The 25,960-nt window shown below is 39.1% G+C and overlaps 1 protein-coding gene and 1 long non-coding RNA gene across 2 annotated transcripts in view; both read left to right on the plus strand.

The window, feature by feature from the left end:
• Positions 1 to 18,333, plus strand: part of SEC31B (SEC31 homolog B, COPII coat complex component) — a 63,132-nt gene extending 44,799 nt beyond the window's left edge. The window contains exon 26 of the mRNA XM_057734923.1: positions 18,230 to 18,333. Within this exon, the coding sequence (XP_057590906.1) occupies positions 18,230 to 18,286 (57 nt within the window). The 3' untranslated portion in view covers positions 18,287 to 18,333. The remainder of the gene's footprint in view (positions 1 to 18,229) is intronic.
• A 5,330-nt stretch (positions 18,334 to 23,663) lies between these two features.
• Positions 23,664 to 25,625, plus strand: LOC130853275 (uncharacterized). The gene is made up of 3 exons (XR_009053712.1): positions 23,664 to 23,746; positions 25,023 to 25,166; positions 25,338 to 25,625. It is a non-coding gene; the product is annotated as an uncharacterized LOC130853275 (long non-coding RNA).
• The last annotated feature ends 335 nt before the right edge of the window (positions 25,626 to 25,960 follow it).

The raw sequence follows: 25,960 nt of genomic DNA on the forward strand, positions 1-25,960 counted from the left end.
CCCACACCCTCTCCAACATTTATTGTCTCTAGATTTTTTGATGATGGCCATTCTGGCCGGTGTGAGGTGATACCTCATTGTGGCTTTGACCTGCATTTCTCTAATAATTAGTGAAGTTGAGCTTCTTTTCATGTGTTTGTTGGCCTTCTGTATGTCTTCTTTGGAGAAATGTCTATTTAGGTCTTCTGCCCATTTGTGGATTGGGTTATTTGCTTTTTCGGTATTAAGCTGTATGAGCTGCTTGTATGTTTTGGAGATTAATCCTTTGTCTGTTGCTTTGTTGGCAAGTATTTTCTCCCATTCTGAGGGTTGTCTTCTTGTCTTGTTTATGGATTTTTTCACTGTGCAAAAGCTTTTAAGTTTCATGAGGTCCCATTTGTTTATTCTTGATTTTATTTCCATGATTCTAGGAGGTGGGTCAAAAAGGATCTTGCTTTGATGGATATCATAGAGTGTTCTGCTTATGTTTTCCTCTAGGAGTTTTATAGTGTCTGGCCTTACATTTAGGTCTTTAATCCATTTTGAGTTTATTTTTGTGTATGGTGTTAGGAAGTGTTCTAATTTCATTCTTTTACATGTAGCTGTCCAATTTTCCCAGCACCACTTATTGAAGAGGCTGTCTTTTTTCCATTGTATATTCTTGCCTCCTTTGTCAAAGATAAGCTACCCATATGTGCTTGGGTTTATCTCAGAGTTCTCTATTCTGTTCTATTGATCTTCCTTTCTATTTTTGTGCCCGTACCATACTGTCTTGATCACTGTGGCCTTATAGTATAGTTTGAAGTCAGGAAGCCTGATTCTACCAACTCCATCTTCCCTTCTCAAGATTGCTTTGGCTATTCAGGGTCTTTTGCATTTCCATACAAATCGTAGGATTTCTTCTTCTAGTTCTGTGAAAAATGCCGTTGGTAATTTGATGGGGATTGCGTTGAATCTGTAAATTGCTTTGGGTAAGATAGTCATTTTCACAATATTGATTCTTCCAATCCAAGAACATGGTATGTCCCTCCATCAGTTTTTATCATCTTTGATTTCTTTCATCAGTGTTTTATAGTTTTCTGCATACAGGTCTTTTGCCTCCTTAGGCAGATTTATTCCTAGGTATTTTATTCTTTTTGTTGCAATGGTAAATGGAAGAGTTTCCTTAATTTCTGTTCTTTCGTTGTTAGTGTATAGGAATGCAAGAGATTTCTGCGCATTAATTTTGTATCCTGCTACTTTACTAAATTCATCGATTAGTGCTAGCAGTTTTCTGGTAGAGTCTTTAGGGTTTTCTATGTATAATATCATGTCATCTGCAAAGAGTGACAATTTTACTTCTTCTTTTCCAATTTGGATTCCTTTTATTTCATTTTCTTCTCTGATTGCTGTGGCTAAAACTTCCATAACTATGTTGAATAATAATGGTGAGAGTGGATAAAATGTACTTCTTAAATAATAAGATGTGAAAGTCAGAATTACTCCTTGATTTATGGGCTGCAGAATATTGTATTAGCAGGCATGAAAACAACATTAATCTCACTGTACATCTCCATCAGAGCTCTCAGATGACCAGGTGCACTGTCAATGAATAGTCATATTTGAAAGAAATCTTTTTTTTTTCTCCCTGAGCATTAGGTCTCAACAGTGGGCTTAAAATATTCAGTAAACCGTGTTGTAAACAGATGTGCTGTCATCCAGGCTTTGTTCTATTTATAGAGCACAGGCAGAGTAGATTTAGCATAATTCTTAAGGGCCCTAGGATTTTCAAAATGGTAAATGAACATTGGCTTCAATCTAAAGTCACTAGCTGTGTTAGTCCCTAAAAGGGACTTTGAAGCTTTGAAGCCAGGCACTGACTTCTCCTCTCTAGCTATGAAAGTCCTAGATGGCATCTTCTTCCAGTAGAAGGCTGTTTCATCTACATTGAAAATCTGTTGTTTAGTTTTACCTCCTTCATTAATTATCTTGGCTAGATCTGGAATCTGGATAACTTGCTACAGCTTTTACATCAGCATTTGCTGTTTCCCCTTGCATTTTAATGTTATGGAGATGGCTTCTTTCCTTAAACCTCATGAACCAACCTCTGCTAGCTTCAAACTTTTCTTCTGCAGCTTCCTTAGCTCTCTCAGCCTTCATAGAATTAAAGAGAGTTAAGGCTCTGCTCTGGGTTAGGCTTTGGCTTAAGGGAATGTTGTGACTGGTTTGATCTATCCAGACAGCTAAAACTTTCTCCATATCAGCAATAAGATTGTTTCACTTATCATTCTTGTGTTGACTGGAGTAGCACTTTAAATTTCCTTCAAGAACTTTTCCTTTGCTTTCACAATGCAGCTAACTGTTTGGGGAGGAGGCCTAGCTTCTGGCTATCTTGGCTTTCAACATGCCTTCCTCATTAAGCTTAATAATTTCTTGCTTTTGTTGTTGTTGTTGTTATTTATTTATTTATTGGCTGTGTTGGGTCTTTGTTGCTGCACATGGGCTTTGTCTAGTTGTGGTGAGCAGAGGCTACTCTTCATTGTGGTGCACAGGCTCCTCGTTGCCGTGGCTTCTCATTGTGGAGCACAGGCTCTAGGCACATGGGCTTCAGTAGTTGCAGCACATGGGCTCAATAGTTGTGGTGCACAGGCTTAGTTGCTCTGCAGCACGTGGGATCTTCCTGGGGCAGGGATCAAACCCGTGTCCCCAGCATTGGCAGGCAGGTTCTTAACCACTGTACCCCCTAGGAAGTCCTTGCTTTTGATTTAAAGTAAGTGACGCTTATTTTCATTTGAACACTTAGAGATCACTGTGGGGTTATTAATTGGCCTAATTCCAATATTGTTGTGTCTCGTGGAATAGGGATGCCCGAGGAGTGGGAGAAAGAAAGACGGGAATGGCCGGTAGGTGGAACAGTCAGAACCTACACATTTATTGATTGTTTGCCATCTTATATGGGCACTGTTTGTGGTGCCCCCAAATAATTACAATACTAACAAAGTGGTGGGGGTTTTTTTGTTTTTGTTTTTTGTTGTTTTTGTTGTTGTTTTTCTGGTTGCACTGCACAGCTTGTGGGATCTTAGTTTCCTGACCAAGGATTGAACCCAGGCCCATGGCATTGAAAGCACTGAGTTCTAACCACTGGACTGCTAGGGAATTCCCACCTCAAAGACTATTAATCACAGATCACAATAACAAATATAATAGTAATGAAAAGGCTTGAAATATCGCAAGAATTATCAAAATGTGACACAGAGACACTAAGTGAGCAACTGCAATTGGAAAAACAGTGCCAACAGACTTGCTCAATGCAAGGTTGCTGCAAACCTTCAATTTGTAAAAAGCACAAGATCTGTGAAGCACAATAAAGCAAGCCTGTAACTGAGAGGAAGAAAGGGAAAATGGTTTTTCCAAGGGAAAATTATGCATAAGGAATCTACTTAAGATAATTTATTTATTAAAAAAAAGAAAAAGAAAAAAAGAACATGTACAAAAGGAGCTAATATTATGCTTTCCTTGAATTTTTAAAACTTCAAATACCAAAAATGTTGGGAGTTGTGTTTGATCATTATTTTGCCAAGGAGTGGGAAGAGAGCTAGCATTAACTTGCTACTGTCTACCAGATACACCACTCTCGGTATTTTACATGTTGATGTTGTTAGGTCCTTACTATCTCAGGCATTGTTATCCCTAGTTTTCAAACAGGGAATCTGAGACTCAAAAACGTTAAATATATTGTTCAAGCTCACCCAGCTAATTAGTGATTGAAGCAAGATCTGAATCCAGGTCCCTCTGACTCCACAGGACTCTGAGAAGGATAGTTCTCTAACCAGAAAGAGGTAAACAGTGGAAGAACCTTCCAGGGAATGAGTCATAATTAAATTCCAAAAATAAATAATCTGACTCTGGAAAATAGTTTGGCTGTTCCTTTCAAAACTAAAAATGGACTTGCCACATGACTTAGCAGTTCCACTGTTGGGCATTTATCCCAGAGAAGTGCAGACTTATTTTTACTCAGGAACTTGTACTCAGATACTCATAGCAACTTTATTTCATAATAACCAAAAATTGGAAACTACCCAAATGTCCTTCAAAGGGTGACTGGTTAGAAAAATTGTGGTACATCCATACCATGGAGTACTACTCAGCAACAAAAAGGTATGAACTGTTGATATACACAAAAACTCAGATGAACCTCAAGGAAATTATATTGAGTGAGCAAAGCCAATCTCAAAAGGGTATAAACTGAATGATTTCATTTATGTGGCAATGGTTAAATATGTGATTATGGAGCTAAAGTCTAGATTAATGGTTGCCAGGGGTTAGAGATAGGGGATGGATACCACTATAAAGTGGTAACACCAGCCAGTCTTGTGGTTATGGTATAGTTAAGTGTCTTGATTGTGGTGTGGTTTTGCAAAGCTGTGTATGTGGCAAAATTGCAAAAGCTATACACATACATACATACATACACACACATACACAAATGAGTGTATGTGAAACTGGTGAAGTCTGAATAAGCTTCATGGATATTGTACTATAGTTCTAAGATGTTAACACTGGGGGAGGCTGGAGAAAGGGTGTGCGCGACTTCCCTGCACGTTTCTTTGCAACTTTCTGCAAATCTATAATTATATAAAAGTTTAAAATTAAAAATATACATGCATAATCTAGAGTGCCAGAGATTTGGCAAATAGACTTTAGTATAGGCATTTGAAAATTGACCCAAATATATTACCTGTTATCTTTCTTTTTCCTTTGTAATGGAAGAAAGTAACATAGGAATCATTATGTATTATTCCATGAAAGTTTGTGTAACCTGCATTTCCAAAGGCCAGTAAGATGCTGGCCATCACATAAAGTGGATTGGAAATGAAAAGGCTAAGAAAGTTCAGTCTCTTTTCAGAGGTCAAAATAGCTTGGCTGGCATCATGCAGAACACACACAACACCTAAAATATGGGTAGTTTTTGAAAAACAGTACTAATAAACTGAGATGCTGCCATATGAGAGAAGATGGAAAAGATTCAGAAAGAAATGTAACAGAATATTAGAAAATCATAAAAGACTACCGAGTCTAGCAAAACCAAGGCCTACTTTTTAAACTTGGCAAGCAAAATTAAGTCAAATAAAAAGAAGCAGTACTCTCTTGGGGGCAGTATATCAGCAAAGCTTAAAAATCAATTCAAAATGATATGAATGATCACAATTGCCAAAGCCATTATGTGTTTGGAGATAAATTTCTGATCCTTGGGCTTCCCTGGTGGTGCAGTGGTTAAGAATCCACCTGCCAGTCCAGGGGACATAGGTTCGAGCCCTGGTCTGGGAAGATCCCACATGGGGAGCAACTAAGCCCGTGCACCACAACTACTGAGCCTGCACTCTAGAGCCTGCGAGCCACAACTACTGAACCCACGTGCCACAACTACTGAAGCCCACGTGCCTAGAGCCCATGTTCTGCAACAAGAGAAACCACCGCAATAAGAAGTGCTGCAATGAAGAGTAGCCCCCGCTGACCACAACTAGAGAAAGCCTGCACCCAGCAACAAAGACCCAACATGGCCAAAATAAATGAAATAAAATAAAAATAAAAATAAAAAAATAAATATTAAAAAAACTTTTCTGATCCTTAAAGACTGTTGTCAGAGAAGTCAGCCAGGTCCTGTGCCTCAGAAAAAAGGACCCTGAGCTTTCTATGTTTCAGAAGGTCAATCTTTATGTGAGGGATAACTTTTGAAGACTTTTGGACATTACCAGGCCAGACAGAGGCCAGTTCCCATTCCACAAGACAAACACATAGTATCAGGAAAGAAAACAAAGCAATAAAATGAAAATTGGGTGTCAGCCAAAGGAGAAAGCTTAGTGGTGAGCCTGGGTCAAGAGACTTCCTTTGAGAGGACTCTGAGTTGAAGTCACAGGGAGCAATGAGCAGAGATGCTAGAAGATTCTTCTTTCCTCAAAGATCCTACAGTATGTAAAGATTTGTATGATATGCCGGTATGGCCCAGGTGATTAATCAATCAGATGTAATTGAGCACTTGCCATATGACACAATTGTAGGTGTTATTTGGACAATATTCCCACAAGTTGACTTAGGTTGTTAACCCCTGAAGTATTTGCAGATATATTTGAACCATATGGCAGGGGTTACTTGTATCCAAAATATCCAGTATGAAGAAAAGACTGTATGTCCTTGCACTGAGCACCAAAGAAGGAAGGTCTTGTTCTTGATCAATGAGATGATGGCTAGGTGTGCTTTTGGGGAGTAAAACAGAATATGGATTACAGAAAACATAGTGAATGTGTAATGTGAGGAGAGCCAAAGAGGAAGGAATTCAAGTGTTTGTATGGGTGCCACCTAGGGACAGTAATATAATTAAAGGAAAGATGCTAACAAAGAGTGGAAGATGGAGACAGCTCTACAGAACATGGTCTAAGCAGCATACTACTAGACAAAGGTACAAACTTCCCATTCCCCATACGTACACTTGCAGGTGACGCTACCCAGGTTGGGTGTCAGTCAAAGGGTTTAAGTCTTTCTAGACACTCCCAGCTCTTCTCAGACCTTGTTAAACTCCAGACTTGCATATCCAACTATATTCTTTTTTTTTTTTAAAGAACTAGGGTTTGAGTCCTTTTTTTTTTTTTTTGGTTGTGCTGCACAGCTTGAAGGAGCTCAGTTCCCTGACCAAGGATTGAACCCAGGCCCCTTCAGTGGAAGCACAGAGTCCTAACCACTGGCCCACCAGGGAATTCCCCCAACTATATATATATATATATATATATTTTTTTTTTTAATATTTTTTATTTATTTGGCTGCACCGGGTCTTTGTTGTGGCATGTGGGATTTTTAGTTGTGGCATGCAAACTCTTAGTTGCAGCATGTGGGACCTAGTTCCCCGACTAGGGATCAAACCCGGGTCCCCTGCATTGGGAGCGCTGAGTTCTAACCACTGAGCAACAAGGAAAGTCCCCCAACTATATTCTTGACATCTCCACTTCAGTCTTTAATAGGCAGCTCAAACTTAACATGTCCAAAACTGAACTCTTAGTCTTCGCTGCCACATTTCAAACCTGCTCTTCCCATTGTCTTCCCCAGCTAAAGAAAGGACAGTTCTTTCTTCCAGCTGCCAGACAAAAATCTTGGAGTCATCTTTGGTGCCTTTCTTTCCCTCATATCCTGTATTCAGTCTGTCATCAACTCCTGGCAGCTCCAACTCAAAATATATCCAGACTCTAAGTGGTTCCCATTACCTTCACTGCTGTCACCCTGATCCAAGCTGTCATTATCTCTTGCCTGGATTATTATTAAGTCCTGCCAACTGATCCCCTTGCTTCCACCCTTATTCTCCCATAATCCATGCTCAAAATGATTGGTCCCTTTTAAAAGTGATGCATTTAAAATATAAATCAAATTTTGCCACTCTCTGCTCAAAATCCTCTAGTGGGTTTTTTTTTTTTTTTTAATCTCACAGAGAGTGATAGCCAAATTCTTATTGTGGTTTATAAGATCCTATACAATCTGGCACCCAGTTATACCTCGGGCCTAGTCTACTACTCTCCCCACACTTACTTAGCTCCAGCCACACTAGTCCCCTTGTTCCTCCAACACACCAGGCACTCTCCAGCCTCTGGGCCATTGCACTTGCTGTCATGTTTGTCTGGAATACTTTTTACTCAGATACCCTCATAATTTGTTCCTTCACCAGCACTGGCCTTTTAATCAAATGTGTCATTCTCCCTGATGCTTTCCTGGATCATATATTTAAAAACTGCAACTTCTTCCCCCCCTTTCTCTGCTCCATTTTTCTCCACAGCACTTGTCATCATCTGAACACTACGTTTAACATCTTTATTTGTGTATTCTCCTTCCACTAGATTGTAAGCTTCATTAGGCAATTTTTTTTGGTCTGTTTTGTTCACCAAGTATTATCAGTGCCTTGAACAGTGCCTGAGGATAGTAAGCATTCAGTAAATATTTGTTGAATGAAAGAACAAAGGAACTCACATTTAAGGATGGGAGCAGGAAGAAGTATCATCTGAGGAAACTCAGAAGGAACAGCAATCTAGAGAGATGGGGGGAAGGAGAGAATCCTTCATTCATGCCCAAGGTCTTACCAGCATGATTATGCAATATCTCCCTAATCTTTACCTCCAACCCTGACTTCCATCTTGAGATCCAGAGCTGCATTTCCAAACGAAAGCTAGACTTCTCTACTGGGAATGTGTCAAATTGTGAGGACAGTGTGTTTATTTTTTTTTAAATTTTAACTATTTAATATTAAAAAGCACACTTTTCAAATAACTTCAATGTCTATTCCAAAATATTAACAGTGAGAATATCATATGAAGACTTATGGGATATGGTTAAAACTTGAGTTTTCTTGTACAAGGGAAACACATAGCTCTTAGAAAGCACTCTCAATAATAGTATAATCCTCAAAGTTTAGGGTGGGGTGGACAGTTGGTGAAAGAGACAAGAGAATAGTAGATTATCTGTGAAAAAGTTTTCCTAGAGATCATATTTAGCCTCCCTCCCCACTCTCAATGCTGGTTGAAAATCACTGTTATATTGAGAGAAAGACTTTCTACTTTTTTAAAAGAATTTAAAAAATTTTTACTGTGTGTTCTCCTTGAAATCAGCAAAGTGAAACTAAGAAAAATAGGGAACTATAATCAAAAAGATAAAAGCAAAAGTTAAAGAATTAGAAGACAGAAAAGCAGTCGTTTTATAGAGCTGTCTTTGAAAGATAATAAAACAGCAAGTCTCTAGTCACCAAGAAAAAGAAAAACACAAATACATACAATTAAGTTGATGTATGCAAAGAAAATACTATAAAAGATTTAATTATATCTTTCTATTTTCTTTAAAAAATTAAAAAACTACAGATGATTTCCTAGGAAACTATTACTAAATTTGCCTTATTATGAGGCAGAAAACCTGAGAGAAGAAGTTCTAGAGGGTCGGTGTCCAAGCTCTGCCACTTAAAAGCTATGTGACCCCAGGAAAGAGACTAGTCTGTGCTGTTACTTCAGCCATAACTGATGTGGGGATGATGTGGCAACCTCAGAGGGCTGTTGAGAGGGTCAGATGAGATAATACTTGTATAGGACAAATGACAAACTGAGGGAAATGCTTATAATATATGAGACATGAAGAGCTCTTACATATTAATAAGAACAAAACGAACACAGAACATTAAAAAAAAAAAAAAGGACACAAACAACAAAAGAAATAAAAATGGCCAGTACATAAAAAGGAATGAAATTGAGTTATTTGTAGTGAGGTGGATGGACCTAGAGTCTGTCATACGGAGCGAAGTAAGCCAGAAAGAGAAAAACAAATACCATATGCTAACTCATATATATGGAATCTAAAAAAATGGTACTGATGAACCAAGTGACAGGGCAAGAATAAAGATGCAGATGTAGAAAACGGACTTGAGGACACGGGGTGCGGTGGCGGGAAGGGAGCGAAGAGGAAGCTGGGATGAAATGAAAGAGTAGCATTGACATACATTACCAAATATAAAACAGATAGCTAGTGGGAAGCTGCTGCATAAGACAGGGAGATCAACTCGATAATGGGTAATGATTTAGAGGGCTGGCATAGGGAAGGCGGGACAGAGTTGCGGGAGTGAGGGGATATATGTATAGATGCAGCTGATTCACTTTGTTGTACAGCAAAAACTGGCACAACAGTGTAAAGCAATTATATTCCAATAAAGGGTTTAAAAAAAATGGCCAGTAACAATGGAGGACAGTACGTTTAAAAGTTAATTCATCTTCCCTGCCAAACTAGCTACTTCTCCTGACTTTACTGTCTTTTTTTCCCCAATCGCTCTCAATCCACTCAGCATCCAATCAGTTATTAAGACCTGTGTGTATTTTACCTTTATAATATTTTTCACCTGCCAGTTCCCTCCTTTCTTTCTCACTGTCTCAGTGACTCTCACTGTCACAGCCTTAGTTATAGCCTCCGACCTGGACCACTGTAGAAGCTCCACTAATTGACCACTCCACTTAACAATTTTTATCCCATTCCAATTCAGTGTATAGTCTGCAGCTAGATCAGTCTTCTGAAAGCCTGATTCTGATGTCATCCTACTCAAGAATCTTTTATAGTTCTCCAACTCTGGGCACACAAGGCCCTCCATAATCTGACCCTACATACCTTTCCTGCCTCATTTCCCATTAAATATCCCTACTTGTCCAGTCCTCTAGTCAAGCTGAACCAGTTGCTATTCCTGGAAATCCATGCATTCATGCCTCTATGCTTTTGCTCATGCTGTTCTGTTAAATCTTACCTATTCATAGTATTTTCAACCAGTAGTGCCAAGGCAACTGGATATCCACATACAAAAGAATGAGGTTGGATCTCTACTTCACATCATATGAAAATTAACTAAAAATAGATCATAGACCTAACTGTAAGGGCTAAAACTATAAAACTCTCAGAAGAAAATATAGATGTAATTTTTCATGACCTGGAGTCAGGCAATGGTTTTTTAGGTATACCTAAAGCACATGTAACCAAAGAAAACATAGATAAATTGGACTTAAAATTAAAAACTTTTAATGCTTCAAAAGATACCATCAAGAAAGTAAAAAGACAACCCACAGAATTGGAGAAAATGTTTGCAAGTCATATATTTGGTTAGACACTTGTATCTAGAATATATAAAGAGCAATTACAGGGCTTCCCTGGTGGCGCAGTGGTTAAGAATCTGCCTGCCAATGCAGGGGACATGAGTTTGAGCCTTGGTCCTGGAAGATCCCACATGACGTGGAGAAACAAAGCCCATGCACCACAACTACTGAGCCCACGTGCCTAGAGCCCGTGGACTGCAACAAAGAGTATCCCCCGCTGACCGCAACTAGAGAAAGCCCGCACACAACAACGAAGACCCAATGCAGCCAAAAATAAAATACATAAATAAATAATAAAATAAATCTTAAAAAAAAGAGCAATTACAACTAAAGAGTAAAAAGGCAAATAATCTGATTTGAAAACGGACAAAGGATCTGAATAGATATTTCTCCAAAGAAGATATACAAATGCTACTAAGTATATGATAAGATGCTCAACATCATTAGTCATCATGGAAATACAAATAAAAAACACAACAAGAATTCACACCTACTAAATTAAAATGAAAAAGACAGACCGTAACAAGTGTTGTCAAGGGCGTGGAGAAATCAGAACCTTTATACATTGCTGGTGGAATTACAAAATGGTGCAGCTATTTTGGAGAATAGTCTGGCAATTCCTCAAAAGGTTAAACATCGAGTTACTATATGACCCAGCAGTTTCACTCATATTGGAATTAAAAATATGTGTCCAATAAAAACTTATACATGACTGTTCACAGCAGCATTTTTCATGATAGCCAAAAAGTGAAAACAATCCAAATGTCTATCAGGTGATCAATGATGAATAAATTGTGGTCTATTCATACAATGGAATATTATTTAGCTGTAAAAAGGAATGAAGTGCTGGTAAATTCTACAACATGGGTGAACCTTGAAAATATCATTCTAAGTGAACGAAGCCAGACACAAAAGACCATGAATTATATGATTCTACGAGGGTGAGTCAAAATTTCTGTAGAATTTCTATAACCAGAGTGTGAATAATTTTTTACTCACCCTTGTATTTATACAAAATGTCCAGAACAAGGAATTGCATAGAAACTGAAAGTAGATTAACAGTTGCCAGGGACTGAGGGATGGAAGAATGGTACGTGACTGATAATGGATAAGGGGTCTCTTTTTAGGGTGATGAAAATGTTCTAAAGTTGATTGTGGTGAGGGTTGCAGAAATTTGTGAATATACTAAAACTCATTGATTTGTATGCTTTAAGAGGGTGAATTTTATAATATATGTATTATATCTTAATAAATATGTTATGTAAAAATCTTATTCTTAAATTAGTATGTAGCTCAAAAGCCACAACCAGAATTTCTTGAAGACTCACAGCAACTTTTTTCCGCCTCATATAAAGGTTTTCCTTTATTTCCTTATACTCAACTACAAGTAGAGGCTGCCTTAATTATCATTGTATCCCCTCCAGCTCCTAATATAGTACCTTGAACATAGCAAGTACTCTATAAAACAAATTAAAGGGTTTTGAGAAAATAATGGGAGGATCACCAGCATCAACAGAAAATTCTAGATAATAAGGACTGAAAAAGGATTTGGGGAGCTATGAGAAGGCAATTTGTGGCAAGCCTGTGTTCCCACTAATTTTCTATCGCTGTGAGCAGACGAACGTGCTGTATTAGCAGGAGCTCATTCCACAAGAGCAACAGACAATGAACACTGAGCATATGTACACAGGGGTTGATGTTATAATCGAAACTTTTAGCAAAGTCAATCTGACACACTTCATGCTATGTGTAACTGTTATTGTGCTTCACAGTAATTAGACATAAGTAGCAGGCAATTTACATAAATAACTGTAGTTAGTTTTGCTTTTATACTGCCAAATAAAAATTTTATAATTGTTTCCTCTCCTTTGGTTAGTCTTCCAGTGTATATACTGATACCATATAAAATTTAATTTCTATCACACAAATAACAGTTAACATTTATCAAATATGTAAGGAACCCTTCTGAGTGCTTTACCTATATCATCATTTTCAGTTTTTATAACAACCCCATGGGGTTGGTACTGGACTATTTATTGAGTGTTTGATCTGTGAACACAAAATACTATTTTGAGTGCTTTACATGTTTTAAGCTCACGTAATTATTACAACAATTGTATGAGGAAGAAACTAGTATGTCTCCCATTTTATTGACACGGGAACTGAAACATAGACATAGAGTGGTTAGCCAGCGTCACACAGCTAGTTAAATGGTAAAGACAGGGTTGGAAACTAGTCAGTCTAATTCTGAAGCATGTACTCCCTTACTGCTCTGCTTTTCTGCAACCCATATTTCTCTTGCTCTTATTCCCACATGCTAATCCAGGACTCCTGATCCTGGAGAGTTCTTGATAAGTTATTTCTTGGAGGTCTCAGGGATGTTTTGCACACAGTCGTAAAAAGCTCAGTTAACTATCACATTGTCTCTGCTGCTTTTCTATTATTGCATTGCTCCAGCTCTTCCTTCTGTGTCATGCCTACCAGGCACCCATGTCTACGAGGCTCTGCTTTATCTACCACCGCATCCCCTGGGCACATTTTGGGGGCACTGTTGCTGCTCACATTGGGTTCCACGCATAAAAAAGTAGGGACAAACAAATGTACCACACTAATGCAGGATGTTAATAATGGGGGAAATTGTGCAGGGGAGAAGGGGAGGGGCCATATGGGAACTCTGTACTTTCTGCTCTAGTTTTCTGTAAATCTAAAACTTCTCTTTTAAAAAGTCCATTTTTCTAAATGTGGGGGCAAATGTCTTTTAACCCATTTTAGAGTTTTACTTTTCCACTTGGGTATCAAAACTGCCATTTGTGTACAACGTCTTACAGGGTTTTAGTAAAAGAGTTCTTTTGTTTTTTCTTATAAAACCCCCTCCTAGTCACCCTCCAGCCTCCTTCCTTGAACTGAAACGGAGAGGCTTCCTAAAGAATTCCAGTGATAAATTTTATAGCTGGATCTTCTCTCCCGTTAGAGAGAATGCTCTCCTGGGAAGACTCCACAGCCACTCGTTTAGACAAACTTCTGGGGCCTCAGCCCTCCCAGTTTTTCTGATCTGCCTCTAGCGGCTGAATCCAAGTGCTGGGACCAGCCTGGAGCCCCTTCAAAGGATGCCTTCCTCGCAAGGAAATGGGCAATTTTAAAAGTATTCACTAAAGACTCTGTAGTGTTCTGTTGATACCTTTCTTGGGCTCGGCGTGCGGGGACCTCAGGCAGAAAGGGCCTTTGCCCACCCAAAAGCAGTGTGCTTAGTCCCAGCATACGGGCCACCAACCCTGGACCTCTTCCACTCCTATAACGACTCTGAAGAATGAGCCCAGGGCACTTTCTGATTTTAGGGGAGACTCTTTATTACCTTGGAAGCTGGCAGTTTCTGATGGCTCAAAAACAAATACATTGAGACGAGGGTCTGGCCAGATAAGCAGGATAAGTCCTCAATAAGACTCTGACTGACGCTCTAGCACTGCCCCTGTCCCCAGATGCCTGAAGAGGGTGACTTTGGTAAAAGCATCTCCCCAGATCTGCCCCTGGCTTTACTGTGAGTGCAGTGGAGCAGAGTGGGAGGAACAACCATGCTCGACCAATCCTCTTTAATGCCTGGCCTGGACAGGACTGGATTCTTTCCCGACCTCCTGTCTCCTACCGTCTGTCTTGCTTTGGCATTCTTTTAGAGGTGTTCCATTAGTCTAGGACAGTGACGTACAGACTGTGGAGTATGTAAAATAGGTGAAGTCTGAATAAGCTTTATGGATATTGTACTACAGTTGTAAGATGTTAACACTGGAGGAGGCTGGGAAAAGGGTGCATAGGACGTGCCTATACATTTCTTTGCAAACTTCTGCAAATCTATAATTACATAAAAATAAGAACGTAACATACATATGTGTAGACATAATCTGGAGTGCTGGAGATTTGGAGAATGGACTTCATTACAGGCACTTGAAAATCAATCCAGGTGTATTATCTGTAGAGTGCATGAGAATCTTCCGGGGTTTAGTAAACACGAAGGCCGCCAGTTCCAGAGACTCTTGTTGGGCAGTGGTGATGGGGGCGTGGGTCGGAATCCGTATGGACACATTCCCGAGATGGTTGTATTGCAGATGATCCTGAGTGTCTGCTTTGAGATGCACTGGTTGGGGGAGAACAGCGAGGTGCCTACAAGTATCTGGTACCTAGGTATAATTTGAGGGCCTGGGAGACTCAAATTACTGCCTCCACCTTCTGGAAAATGGCTGCTCCAACCGCAACAGTAACAAATAGGTGGGCAGTAACAAATTCTCTTCTTTTGTGTGTGGAGCACCCTCTGGTTTCCGTAGTTTGCAAAGCTCTCACTGGTCACTGCCTTGCGGGGCTGAGTCTCTGACTGCACTGAGTCTTAAAACTGTGGACCTCTTTCCTTCCCTGCACTTTTTTCTTGTTGTTAGTGTTTTCCTGGCGATTACAGCTGCCCTGTTTATGCCCACTTTCCCCATACCAAGACTGAAATATTTGGGGGGAGTGGAATATGCCCAGAAGGATTCTGAATCTTTATCTGGGAGCCCCCTGTCCTCTAGGAAATAAGCTAACTACGTGTACTTTCACTCACAGAAGTCTTTAATGCCATAACTATCATTTTATATTCTTATACCACATCCACACTCTTGTCATCAACCCTGAAGTGAGTCTTTAGCTCATTTTTTTGGTTGATGCTTTTTCCTACAAGCTTCTAATACTATGTCATTCTTCTCCCTAGTTAATTTACCAACAGGAAGAATTTGAGAGAGCAATCAGATCTTTCCCCCTCTCCCCCTCCTCCATCATTCATTCTGAGCTCTCACAATAATGTTTCACTGTACGTAGCCTCTGCTGTTACTTGCTCTCATCTGAGCCGATTGGCCAAATTGTGTCCTTTTGTCTTGTCTTCACTACCTTTTGCCACAACTCCTCTAGTATTCACATTAACAAATTCTTTCCCCTTCCTTTTAATGTGAGTTTATTAATGTGAGTTTAAGTCCTTGCTATTCTCTTCATTAGTAAATATCTTTTTAACACTTATTAAGCAACCATCCACAGATACAGATGCATTAACAGTTTTGAGGCTGTGGGTAACCACTAAAGCAGAACCCGGTGGACTTTCTATCATTTCCCCATTGCTTCTCTGCTCTAGGGAACTCCTAAACTTGCAGCATCTCAGTGGCTGTAATCTGGCCACAATCTAACCACAATTCAAAATTCTTTGAACTAGGGCACAAACACCCACAGCTTTCAACATTACACAGCTTTTCTTGCGGGCTATATGGCTTCCTGAATTGCCTACTCCATAATCAGCCTGATCACCAGCAAAAATTTTTCCCAGGGAGCTGGGACAGGAGGGGAGGGACTTTGGACCAACCCCAATACAAATGCCACAGCTTCTCTTTTAGCTCTTGGAAAGTCTCCAAGTTTCTTTCATTTGTTTGTTTGTCTTTTCTTGCCTAACATTTGTTATCCGTAGATCCATACATGCAAATTTTCAAAGCCCTTCTTCACCTGATACCATTTGAAGAAATTTACTTTATTTTACCCCCTTAGGAAGTTCTCGAAAATTTCAAGTTCCCATTCTCTGTTAGTTATGTCTAATTGTGGACAAGCGGTTGGAGCCACTATCCAATTAGTTTTACCCATTTTTTCCTATTTGGGGCCTTCTCCAAACGAGTGTAGCCCATGAAGCGGTCTGCTGCACATCACCTTGTGCAGTGAGTGGTGTAGCAGCCCTGGTGAGGACACATGCCTGATCCTGTGTGGCTCTGTGGCACAGATCCGCGCAGGACTGGGAGCACCCAGCAGCATGCTCTCTGCAGACTGACTTCTCCCTTTGAATAACCAGGACCTTTTTACTGGGCCAAGTTTGTGTGTACGACTCCCTCTTCCCCCAGTGTGAGAGTTCCCTCCAGCAAAGAACTCAGCCTCACACAGTAAGTTTGCAGGCCAGCCTCACTAGTTTGTCAAGTGTGACCAGATCCATTTGAATCGCAGTGGTTGATATAGCTTCAGTTTAAGTTAGCATTCCCTTTTTCTCTTCTGCACGCATTTCTCAGTGCCCTCTTATCCCCCTCCTTTGCTCTGCCTCCCTTCACTTTCCCCACAAGTCCTAGAATAACAGCTATGGCTTCTCCCTGCCCTTTGGGGTCCACAGAAAGTCTCTGGGTCATGAAGCTCTAGTTGGCCTACTTCAGGAGGGACCGTCTGACTATAATAACTTTGGGTGATGGCCCAGGGAAAAGGAGAAGTGGTTGTAAATGAATGCAGATACAGATCTCCATCTGGTGATCTGGCACAGAGAGAGTACAGGGGAAAGGAGTGAAAAGGTTAAGGGAACGGTCCGGAGTAGGGGAGCTGCTAGAAATGCCCCAGTGAAACAACTTTCTTTTAGAATGAATGCCTGATGGACAGGTTTTTCACCTCCTAGAACTTACAAGATGCATTGGGCTAGGGAAAGCCCGAGGACAACTCTTTCTGAGCAAATTTCATTGTGACTCTAGCCTCTACAACATCGGACCCACAGAGCACACACACACCAGCACACACACAGATATGTACGTACACACACAATTGTGTACATAGAAGGTAAGCCTTACTGGTGACTGTGAAATAATACCTCATTGCTCCAAACATTTTCACTGCCTTTGCTGACAATACCTGAGGATATTTAAACTAGAAACAATTCACCGTACAATCAGAGAGAGTTAAATTTAAAATGCAGCTTTTTCTAACAGTAACCAGCATGACTAATTCTTATCCATTGTAAAGTAGAAATAATTGAAATCAGGCTCTTTCCTATTTCGTTATGGGAAGGGATTAGGAAATAGAAGGCACAAGATAGCTGAAGTCTTGAAGGAAAGAGAAGGATTCAGAATTACAAAGACAAGTTTCTTCCTACTTAAAAATTTGTCAAGAGAGATCAAAGGTGATATCAGTAGAGAGATCTATTTCAGTAGAGACATAGAACAGAGGCCAGATTACAGTGAGTAAACAGTTATGAAATGAAAGCAGCTAGTATAGATTCATTGAAGGAGTATGGATGTGAAGGGAAAGAGAGAAAGAAATGATTGCAGTGAAGATTGGAGTCAAGTGAAGGGTTTTTTTCAAGATAAGTATAAAAGGAAAAATTAACAAACGTGTAGTTTTGGCCATATCCCCATATCTATTTCACAGATTTAAACTCCCTCTCTTTCTGCAAAGAGAATTCAGCCCTATAAATAATTCTCAAGCTGTTTTATATAAGTGTGAAGCTTCTATATTATAATGCAGTGCCCTAAAATAGTAGAAAAACTGCTTGAAAGAAAGAAAGAAAAAGAAAGAAAGGGTAAACAGATGCCTCAGTTTTAGGAGTTGTCCTTAATATTTATATTAAAATCCTACATGATCTCAGATCCAGCCCTTGCCAAGTAACTACTGGCAAAGATAATATAATAGCCCACAGACAACTGTGTATCATGGGTCTCTGCAAAACAATCTCAGACAGATTCCTTCCCAAGCAAATCACAAATTTTCAAGGGATAATCTTTTCCCTTGTAACTGAAAAGTCATTTGTATTCCAGGATATTTTATAGAGCCATAGGCCATCTTTCCTTGTCCTCATTTCCTTCCTTCTTTATGTATTGTAGCAAACTCTGCTGAGAAACACTGAGCTACAAAAAAGCACTTCAGCATTCGGCATGTAAATGAGGACTCTAACTGGGAATAAGCTGTACTCATTCTCCATTCTGTGGTCTCTAAGTGAAAGTTGCTAAGGTACAGCGCAAACCACTGTTCCCAGAAAGTCTGGGATTGCAGGAACCTCTTCCAGGATTGTTATGAAGGCAGAGAATTTTGTTTTGTTTTATGATCTTGTAACATTGGTCTCTGTAGTGTAAACTTTAGAAAATATTCATGTTCTCAGTTGCATTGATGGATCAATCAGTTTATATCAGGATCAAGAAGGGGAGTATGCGTGGTAACTGTAAGAATTATCTTACAACACAACCAGGTGACCAGTTGAAGGTAGGAAAACTGACAGGCGTTGGCTCTTTTGTACCATTTTCATTACTCAATGGGACTAAATCCAAATTGATGGTAAAAATTTTCTTTCCTCAATCTGACCCAACTATCAATTTCTGTGCCTTTGCTAACCAGCCACAGCTCAAACAGAAATAAACTCAAATATGTATTTGAACAAATTTTCTCTTTTTACTAATATGTATTCTTGATTTTTCCCCCAAGGGCAGTCATATCTGTATAATGTTCCCCAAGATTCACTCCAATTACTACCTCAAGATCTCTCAGACACAAGAGTCCTTTTCCTATCCTTCTTTTCCCGTTTTGAACCATGGTAGTATTTGGAAGATTTAGACAAAGAGAAATATATACAGTTGACAATGCTACAGAAAGTATAGAGGAAGCAAGATGAGCCAGCAGTTGATAACTGTTGAAGCTGAGCTCTGGGGGTTCATTATGTATGCTGTTCTATCTTTGTAAGAAAATGAAAATGTTCATAATATATAATTAAACAACAGAATGAATAATCTGAACAAAACCAATCATCTACGCAAGCTAGGCTCTACCAGACACCTTGGATTAACATGAGGAAATGCCAGACAGAATAAAATTGTTCAGTATCACTATTTCTCGTCTTTGGTATTAGTATGGAACGGAACCTTCAAAGTCTGATATAGAGAGCCTGAGTAAAGCAAAAGGACTGTGATTTATGGTAACAAAAGAGAGTTACAGTTTTGAATGAAGGGGAATTTCTCCTTATGCAGGATGGTTTAAGCTTGACCTAGTAAACATACGAATTTCATCTAGGGAGTTGCATAGAAAGATTGAACTATTGTCTCACTTACAGGGTCTTAATGAGACTACTGGCACATAGCCTTGTACTATGCTGGTACCAGAGGGTGCTGAAGTTGGAAAAACATCCTGTTAAGAAAAGTGAGTTTGAACTGGTCAGATAATGGTAAATTTAAATGATCCCTGTATGGTCTGATTTCTCTTGGCCTGGAGAAAACTCTGACCTTAGAAGCATACAGTGAAATGACATGATCAATAACAAGAGCTGACAATAAAGATTGAGAAAAACAAACCATAAAAGTTTGGCTTATAATGAGACTGGAGAGTCTGTCCAAAGTGGATGGTAGTTTCTTTCAAGAGGCCCTCAGAGTGTAGGTATAGTTCAAATGGGAGGCAGTGGGAATGTTATTTATGTGAACAGAGCTCAGAGTTCCCCCGACTGTTAACCCAGCCTGATCTTTTACCTAGGAAGAAAAATCTGCTTTCTGAAAAATAAGGGTTTATCCTAAGAAAAATTGTATTGACCTCTCTCTCTAAGCCCTATGAATTCTCCTCTGCCTTTCTGATAGAAATAGGAAAGAGGATTTTTGTTGTTGTTCTGTGGGGGTTTCTTTGTTTCTTTTTTTTTTTTTTTTTTGGTTGTTTTTTTGAAGATCGACACTACACATTTATTCTATACATCTCCCAGTCATATGCTTGAATTAGGGATATTGGGGAATTTGTTTTTACCATTGGCTAGTTACTTTGATAATCAAAAAGCAAAAGAGCTCTAAAGATTCCAAGTGTCTATTTAAAAGCCGTTAAATGAAAAATGATGAAATGGAGGACACCCACAATAATTCTTGGACTCCTGGAAATCTTAACAGATGCTACAAATATATGTCTTTATTCTTAAGAAAATATGGCCAGAACTAGCTTCCTTATGCTATATGTAAACTTTTAACATCAGAGACAGTACAGATAGCACAGAAGTTTTTTAACTGATCTCCAAACAAACACAAACCCAGTATGTTGAAAAGAACAGGTAATTTGAGGTTTGGGGCAAAAGCCAGTACTTCATACATGTAATCCAAATCAAAGAGGCTGCAGGTAGTTTTCGTTGAGATGAAAGGACTGAAATAAAAATAAATTCTATGGATAACTAAATGTAAGAGACAATTTAAATAAGCTAACAGAAGAAACGCTTTTAAAAATAAAAATACTAGCCAGGTACAAGCTTCTGTTTGTCAATGCCAGACTTCTGCATGTTTGTCAGACTAAACTGTTCATATCATTACAAATTCCCAGAAGAGCTGGAGTGCCAGACAGAGAAAGAAGTCTGGCCACAACATGAAGGAGCATGGTCCAGTATTCTGCCTACTGAGCTACAAATCATGGGCAGAGGAAACAAAGCAGAGTCCTTCTGACACAGCTTGGTGTAGTTGCTCAGAGCAGCAAGTAATGTAGAGTCAAATTCCTGTCTCACTACTGACAAGCTGTGTGTCTTTGGTCAGGTTATAGAGTGAATGCTCACTAACTGTTGGTTTACATTATTATTATTCCTGAGTATAGACTGTGTCCCAGGATATGGGGCAGAGCCAAAGCTAATCAGAAGTTACCCTTTCTCAGGAGTCTATAGCTATACAGCAGTCAGAACTTCAGTAAACCAGGCAACATTTTACTTTTGAACTACAAAATATAAAAAATGGGGGCAGAGAGGAGACATAGCTAATTTAACCTGGGAAGACTTCCTGGAGGAGAGAATACCTGCGCTAAGTCTTTAAGGATGAGTAGACGGCAAAGTTCTGGTGGAATCTTTGGAATCTTTTAGCCAAAAAACCATTTAACCCAAATGTGAGCAAACAAAATCCTTTGCAAATGTCCTGATTTATAATAATAATAATAATAATAATAATAGTAATAATAATAATAATAATAATAATAATGTCAGACAGCAGATTAAGAGAATTGGATCATATCAGTTGGATAAAAAAAGAAAAGAATAAAAGGAGCCCAGGAAAAGGGGCGTTTATTAATAGTCCCAGAGAGAATAGCATTACCCAATATAGAGCAGCATTAAACCAATTGTCCTGGCTGGGAAAAAGAAAAAAAAAAAAATAGTAAATTCTTTCCATGGGAGAGAGAGTGTTTGGATTGACACTCTTTTTCTTCTAGCCCTTTTTTTAAAACAAAATGCCATCACTTTTCTCTATATAATATCACAAAAAGGAGCTCTTTCTTTGTGTCATGTTATCATCCACACACATGATAATGAAGATGCACCACGGGGCATCCTCCTCATCGCTTATACAAAATGATTTTGTAAGAAAAGCTGTAATGAAATGTCTCCTCCCAGACCTCACAGACTTTGTGAATGATAGTAATTACTATTATATTAATATTCTTATCTATGGCAGGAGATATAGAGACTCAAAGGAAAAACGCAGGGCTCCACTGTTGAGACGTCAATGACAAGATGGGAATTAAATTTCAGTGATCATGTCTCAAGCCCTCAGAAGGACTTCCTACAGTGGAGCTGCCAACCTAATCCACCTCCAAGCTACTCCACGAATCCCAGGCCTTTTTTTATGGTCTATAAACTTTTTTTATTGAGCAGGGACGCTATTAGGCATGTGAATCTCTCATATTGGCATATTATTTTCCAGATTCCAAAGCAATTTCACGACACCTTACTTTTTATTTCCCCAAGTTTGCAGATTCTCAACCTCTGTGAGGATAAGAATCCCTTTTTAATCTGACAGAGTTTAGTAGATTCTCACCTGTTCTGTTCATATCTGTCAGTGGGAAGAACTCAACAAGAACTTAATGTAACAACAAATTACCATAAATTCAATATTTTTAAATGAGTGTATATTTTGTTCATAATCTATATGAAAAATAGTTTCAGATATACGTGGACAATAATAAACTATAGATAATGGTTGGTGAGAATATGGACTCGAGGCCCACCCCCTCACTCCTGCCACACATGTGATAATTGAAGCACTTGCTAATCAGGGGTTCTGCATGTCATTATCAGATGAAACTTGAAGAGCCATAGACAGGTTACCCTAAAAATGTATCTGTAGAGAACCAAGGAATTATGTATTTCAAAAGCTGCCTTAAAACCCCAAGATTTCAGATAAATTCTTGCTCTACAGCAGAAAAGAGACTGACCCTATTTAACTCCTTTGGAAAGAAGGAGAGGTAGTGATCGCTGTTAAAGAATGAGGGCGGAACCAGGGTTAACCTCTGTGTCCCAGTGCATCTTTCTGATTTGGTGACTGAGTGGAGCAGAGAGAGAGAGAGAGAGAGAAATGGATAGAACTGAGCAAGACCCAGTATCATTATGAGACATCATGTGGAATAAAATGAAGGTAAGAGTTAAGGAAAAACATTCTAGGCCTGTTCATTCCAGATAAATAAGTGTATTAGAAGTGAAAGGTCAAATTGGTTTATCTCTGGCCAACATTATAACCATCGCCATCTGCTTGGCTGTATTATGTGTTCATGCATTCCCATTCTCTCTCTCTCTCTCTTCTTTATTTTATTATTATTAATTATTATTTTGGAGCCATTAGGATTAAGAAAAACAAATTCAAAGAAAAGATTTTTCTCAAGTTACTAAAGGAAATTATCCACAGAAGTGTCCCAACAAGAAGAAACTGTGGAGAATTCTTCCCTCCCCCCACCCCCCACCCAATTATCTTGCACTGAGATACCTAGTAAAACTGCATATTGTAGGTGAATGTCATCTTTATTCTCTCCTTTTCAAACCCAGGAATTTCTGTTGATAGACTCTTTTAGACAGTAATTTCAGGAAAGCCTACAATTGAACAGCGAAGCAGAAATTGTGGTTCTCTATTTGTTAAATGCTTTTGAGGTCCTTACATAATAGGTTGATAATGAAGTATTAAGAGAAACTCTGAAAGGCTGCGGTTGGTCAAATTTCTCTTCATGGCACAAAGGAAAGGATGACCTTATGCAAAACCCTGATAGTTCCATTATAAGAATAATCAAGATTTAACGTGAAGTTTAAAAATCACTTTTGAATGCTACCCAAACCAGACTCTTGGCAAAGTATAAATGTTTCATTCAAATTGGGGCTTATAGTGGAAAAGCAATTAAAATCTAATTGCATTATACGGGAGATTTGTACATTTTCTCCTCAAAGTCAGGCAAGGCGAGACGGGGTTCTTAAACCTTGTTTTTAAATTAGAACTTTCTTTCACATCTCTTTTTTTCTTGTCTCTTTTTGAATCCAGACACTTGAATTTGGACAGACAAGCAACCCAGCCACCTTTCAGTGTGGCTGTGTCAGTATCGGAATGAAATGAACATGACCCCCTCCAGCAGGGAAGGAACACACAGTAAAGGTATTTTTTATAGAACAATTCTTCACACTGCCCTGGTGACTGGGGAAAGGAATCTCGTGTTTCTCTTTTGCTGATACTGAATCAGCTGAAGAATACCATGGACCTCAGTAGAAATGCTCTGAAATAGTCTCCTCTCCCTTTTGTCTTTTTGTTCTCATGAGGGAGAGAGAAGACAGATTTTTTTAAACATGAAATATTTAATTAAAATGCCGATTAAGAATCCACCAGTTATTTGGTGGTTCAGTTTATAATTGGCAATGTTGTAAATTATTACATTAACTTGCAAATTATATTATATCAATTTGTCACACTTCTGATTGACTCTCTAATAAAGATGGCTATAATCACTAAAGATAAGAATACACTCTTCACCAGTATAGGAAGCTGATTTCAGCAAAGAAATTCCTATTCTTGTCTCCTCAATAGTTTGTGTAGCAATTGGATTTATATCTTGGTTACACAGATGGGCAAAATTAGAACTGATAGAGAAACTGAATTTACGTCTTAATTGGGGAGAAATTCCAAACACCCTAGCAACATGCATCTCCCAGGTCTTACTTCTGTATGTTATTGTATACTTGCTTATTAACATTTCCATATAGATACTCATATGGTTTCCAAGAGCTAAATGAAAATGATGATAATGTCATCTATCATTTGTGTAATGGTTTATAGTTTACAAAGCACTTTCACGCACATTTTCTCATTTTCTGAGTAATTTAGAAATATCTGTAAATGGAATAAGTTAAATACATTTGTAGAGAAGTTTAGATTTCTAAAACAGTTTATTTCAAATATATTTATTAACCCAATACCAACTTGGTAGCTCGAGCAAATTTTTAGTCTCTAGGAAGTGTCAATATGAGCAGTTACTTAGAATATTCTGAAAAAAATTAAAGTGAGAAAGTGTAAAATAAGATCCCATTGAATTTTGTCTCCAGCCTTCACCTCAAAGATCGGATTCAACAGATAGTAGAACTTGCTTTGAGCCACCTTCTTCTCCACAATGCTGACATCAGGATTTGGTAAAAAGGGCTACAGTCCATTTCCCCCAAAATGACTTAGAATATTTGTGGTCCAGCAATTATAATCCATCTTATAATCCATTCTTTTATTGCCAAGGGTCCTAAAGATTTACTAAAACCGGCCATAAATTTAGGAAGAGCCCTATTCCATGGAACAATTCTTTTCCTAGGAGAGATCCCAAGGTTTCCTACAATTTTGGAAATGAAAATAAGCCCTCTTCAATAGATTACATATATTTACCTATTCCCAGCTCCAGGTAAGAGTCCAGGTTACTTACCAGGTGTGGCTGAGTTGGAGGACACAGGTGAAAAGAAAGATGCACACAGAAGGCTTCATAAGCAACATAATCCTCTGGAGTAACAAGGATAGAAAATTCTAAAAACTTGGGAGACAGGTAAGATGGGAAAGTATTCTCCTCAGTGGTAGTGGGGTGGAATTCTTCTCAGACCCCAACTTCCTTGGTGTGTAAGCGATCCCAAACAGAGTTAAGGGGAGGTGAAATGGAGCTGCCAAACTTCCAAAGAAGAGATTATCTACTTAATTAAAGTTTTTTTTCCCTTCTAAGTCCTTCAGCCAATCAGAACTCAAGTGCCAGAGAAAGATTGAGTCGATCAAAAGAACACTCCAGGATCCTCCCAGACAAATGCAGAAGAAGGGGACGAGGAAAAGGGGACAAAGAGAGGAACACGGAGAAAGAGGACAAAGAAAGGGGGGGGGGAGGAAAGGGACATAGCAAATCCCCTCCACATAATCACTGCAAGGAGTCTCTCTCCTCCCTCCTGCCTCTGCCCTCCCACCCCACCCCAACCTCCCCTACCCACGCACATTCACTGCAGACACAGACACACAGAGAGGGGAGCCTGGTCCCCAAGGGGATTTAGAAGGGACTGTGCTTTCCTGGTTGCCCTTTGTAGGGCTTTGAGACTTAATTTGCATTCAGGGTAGCTTTCTTCAGAGGAAAATATACCATGTACTGGGTGAACCTCAGCCCTCTGATTTGAGGATGTAGGGATATGACCCAACTGTCTCCGGTATTCTCTAAGTTAGAAAGAAGCTTAGGAAACTTTAGGGAGCCTGATGGTTTCTTCCTCTCAACTTTTCCATTGAATGCTTCCTTGTTGAACACCTTTGCATTCTCAACCCTACACTAGACATTGTGGACATTTTTTAAAACTGAAACAGAATTTC

This window comes from Hippopotamus amphibius, chromosome 5 (assembly GCF_030028045.1).
Source record: "Hippopotamus amphibius kiboko isolate mHipAmp2 chromosome 5, mHipAmp2.hap2, whole genome shotgun sequence".
NCBI classification, from domain to species: Eukaryota; Metazoa; Chordata; class Mammalia; order Artiodactyla; family Hippopotamidae; genus Hippopotamus; species Hippopotamus amphibius.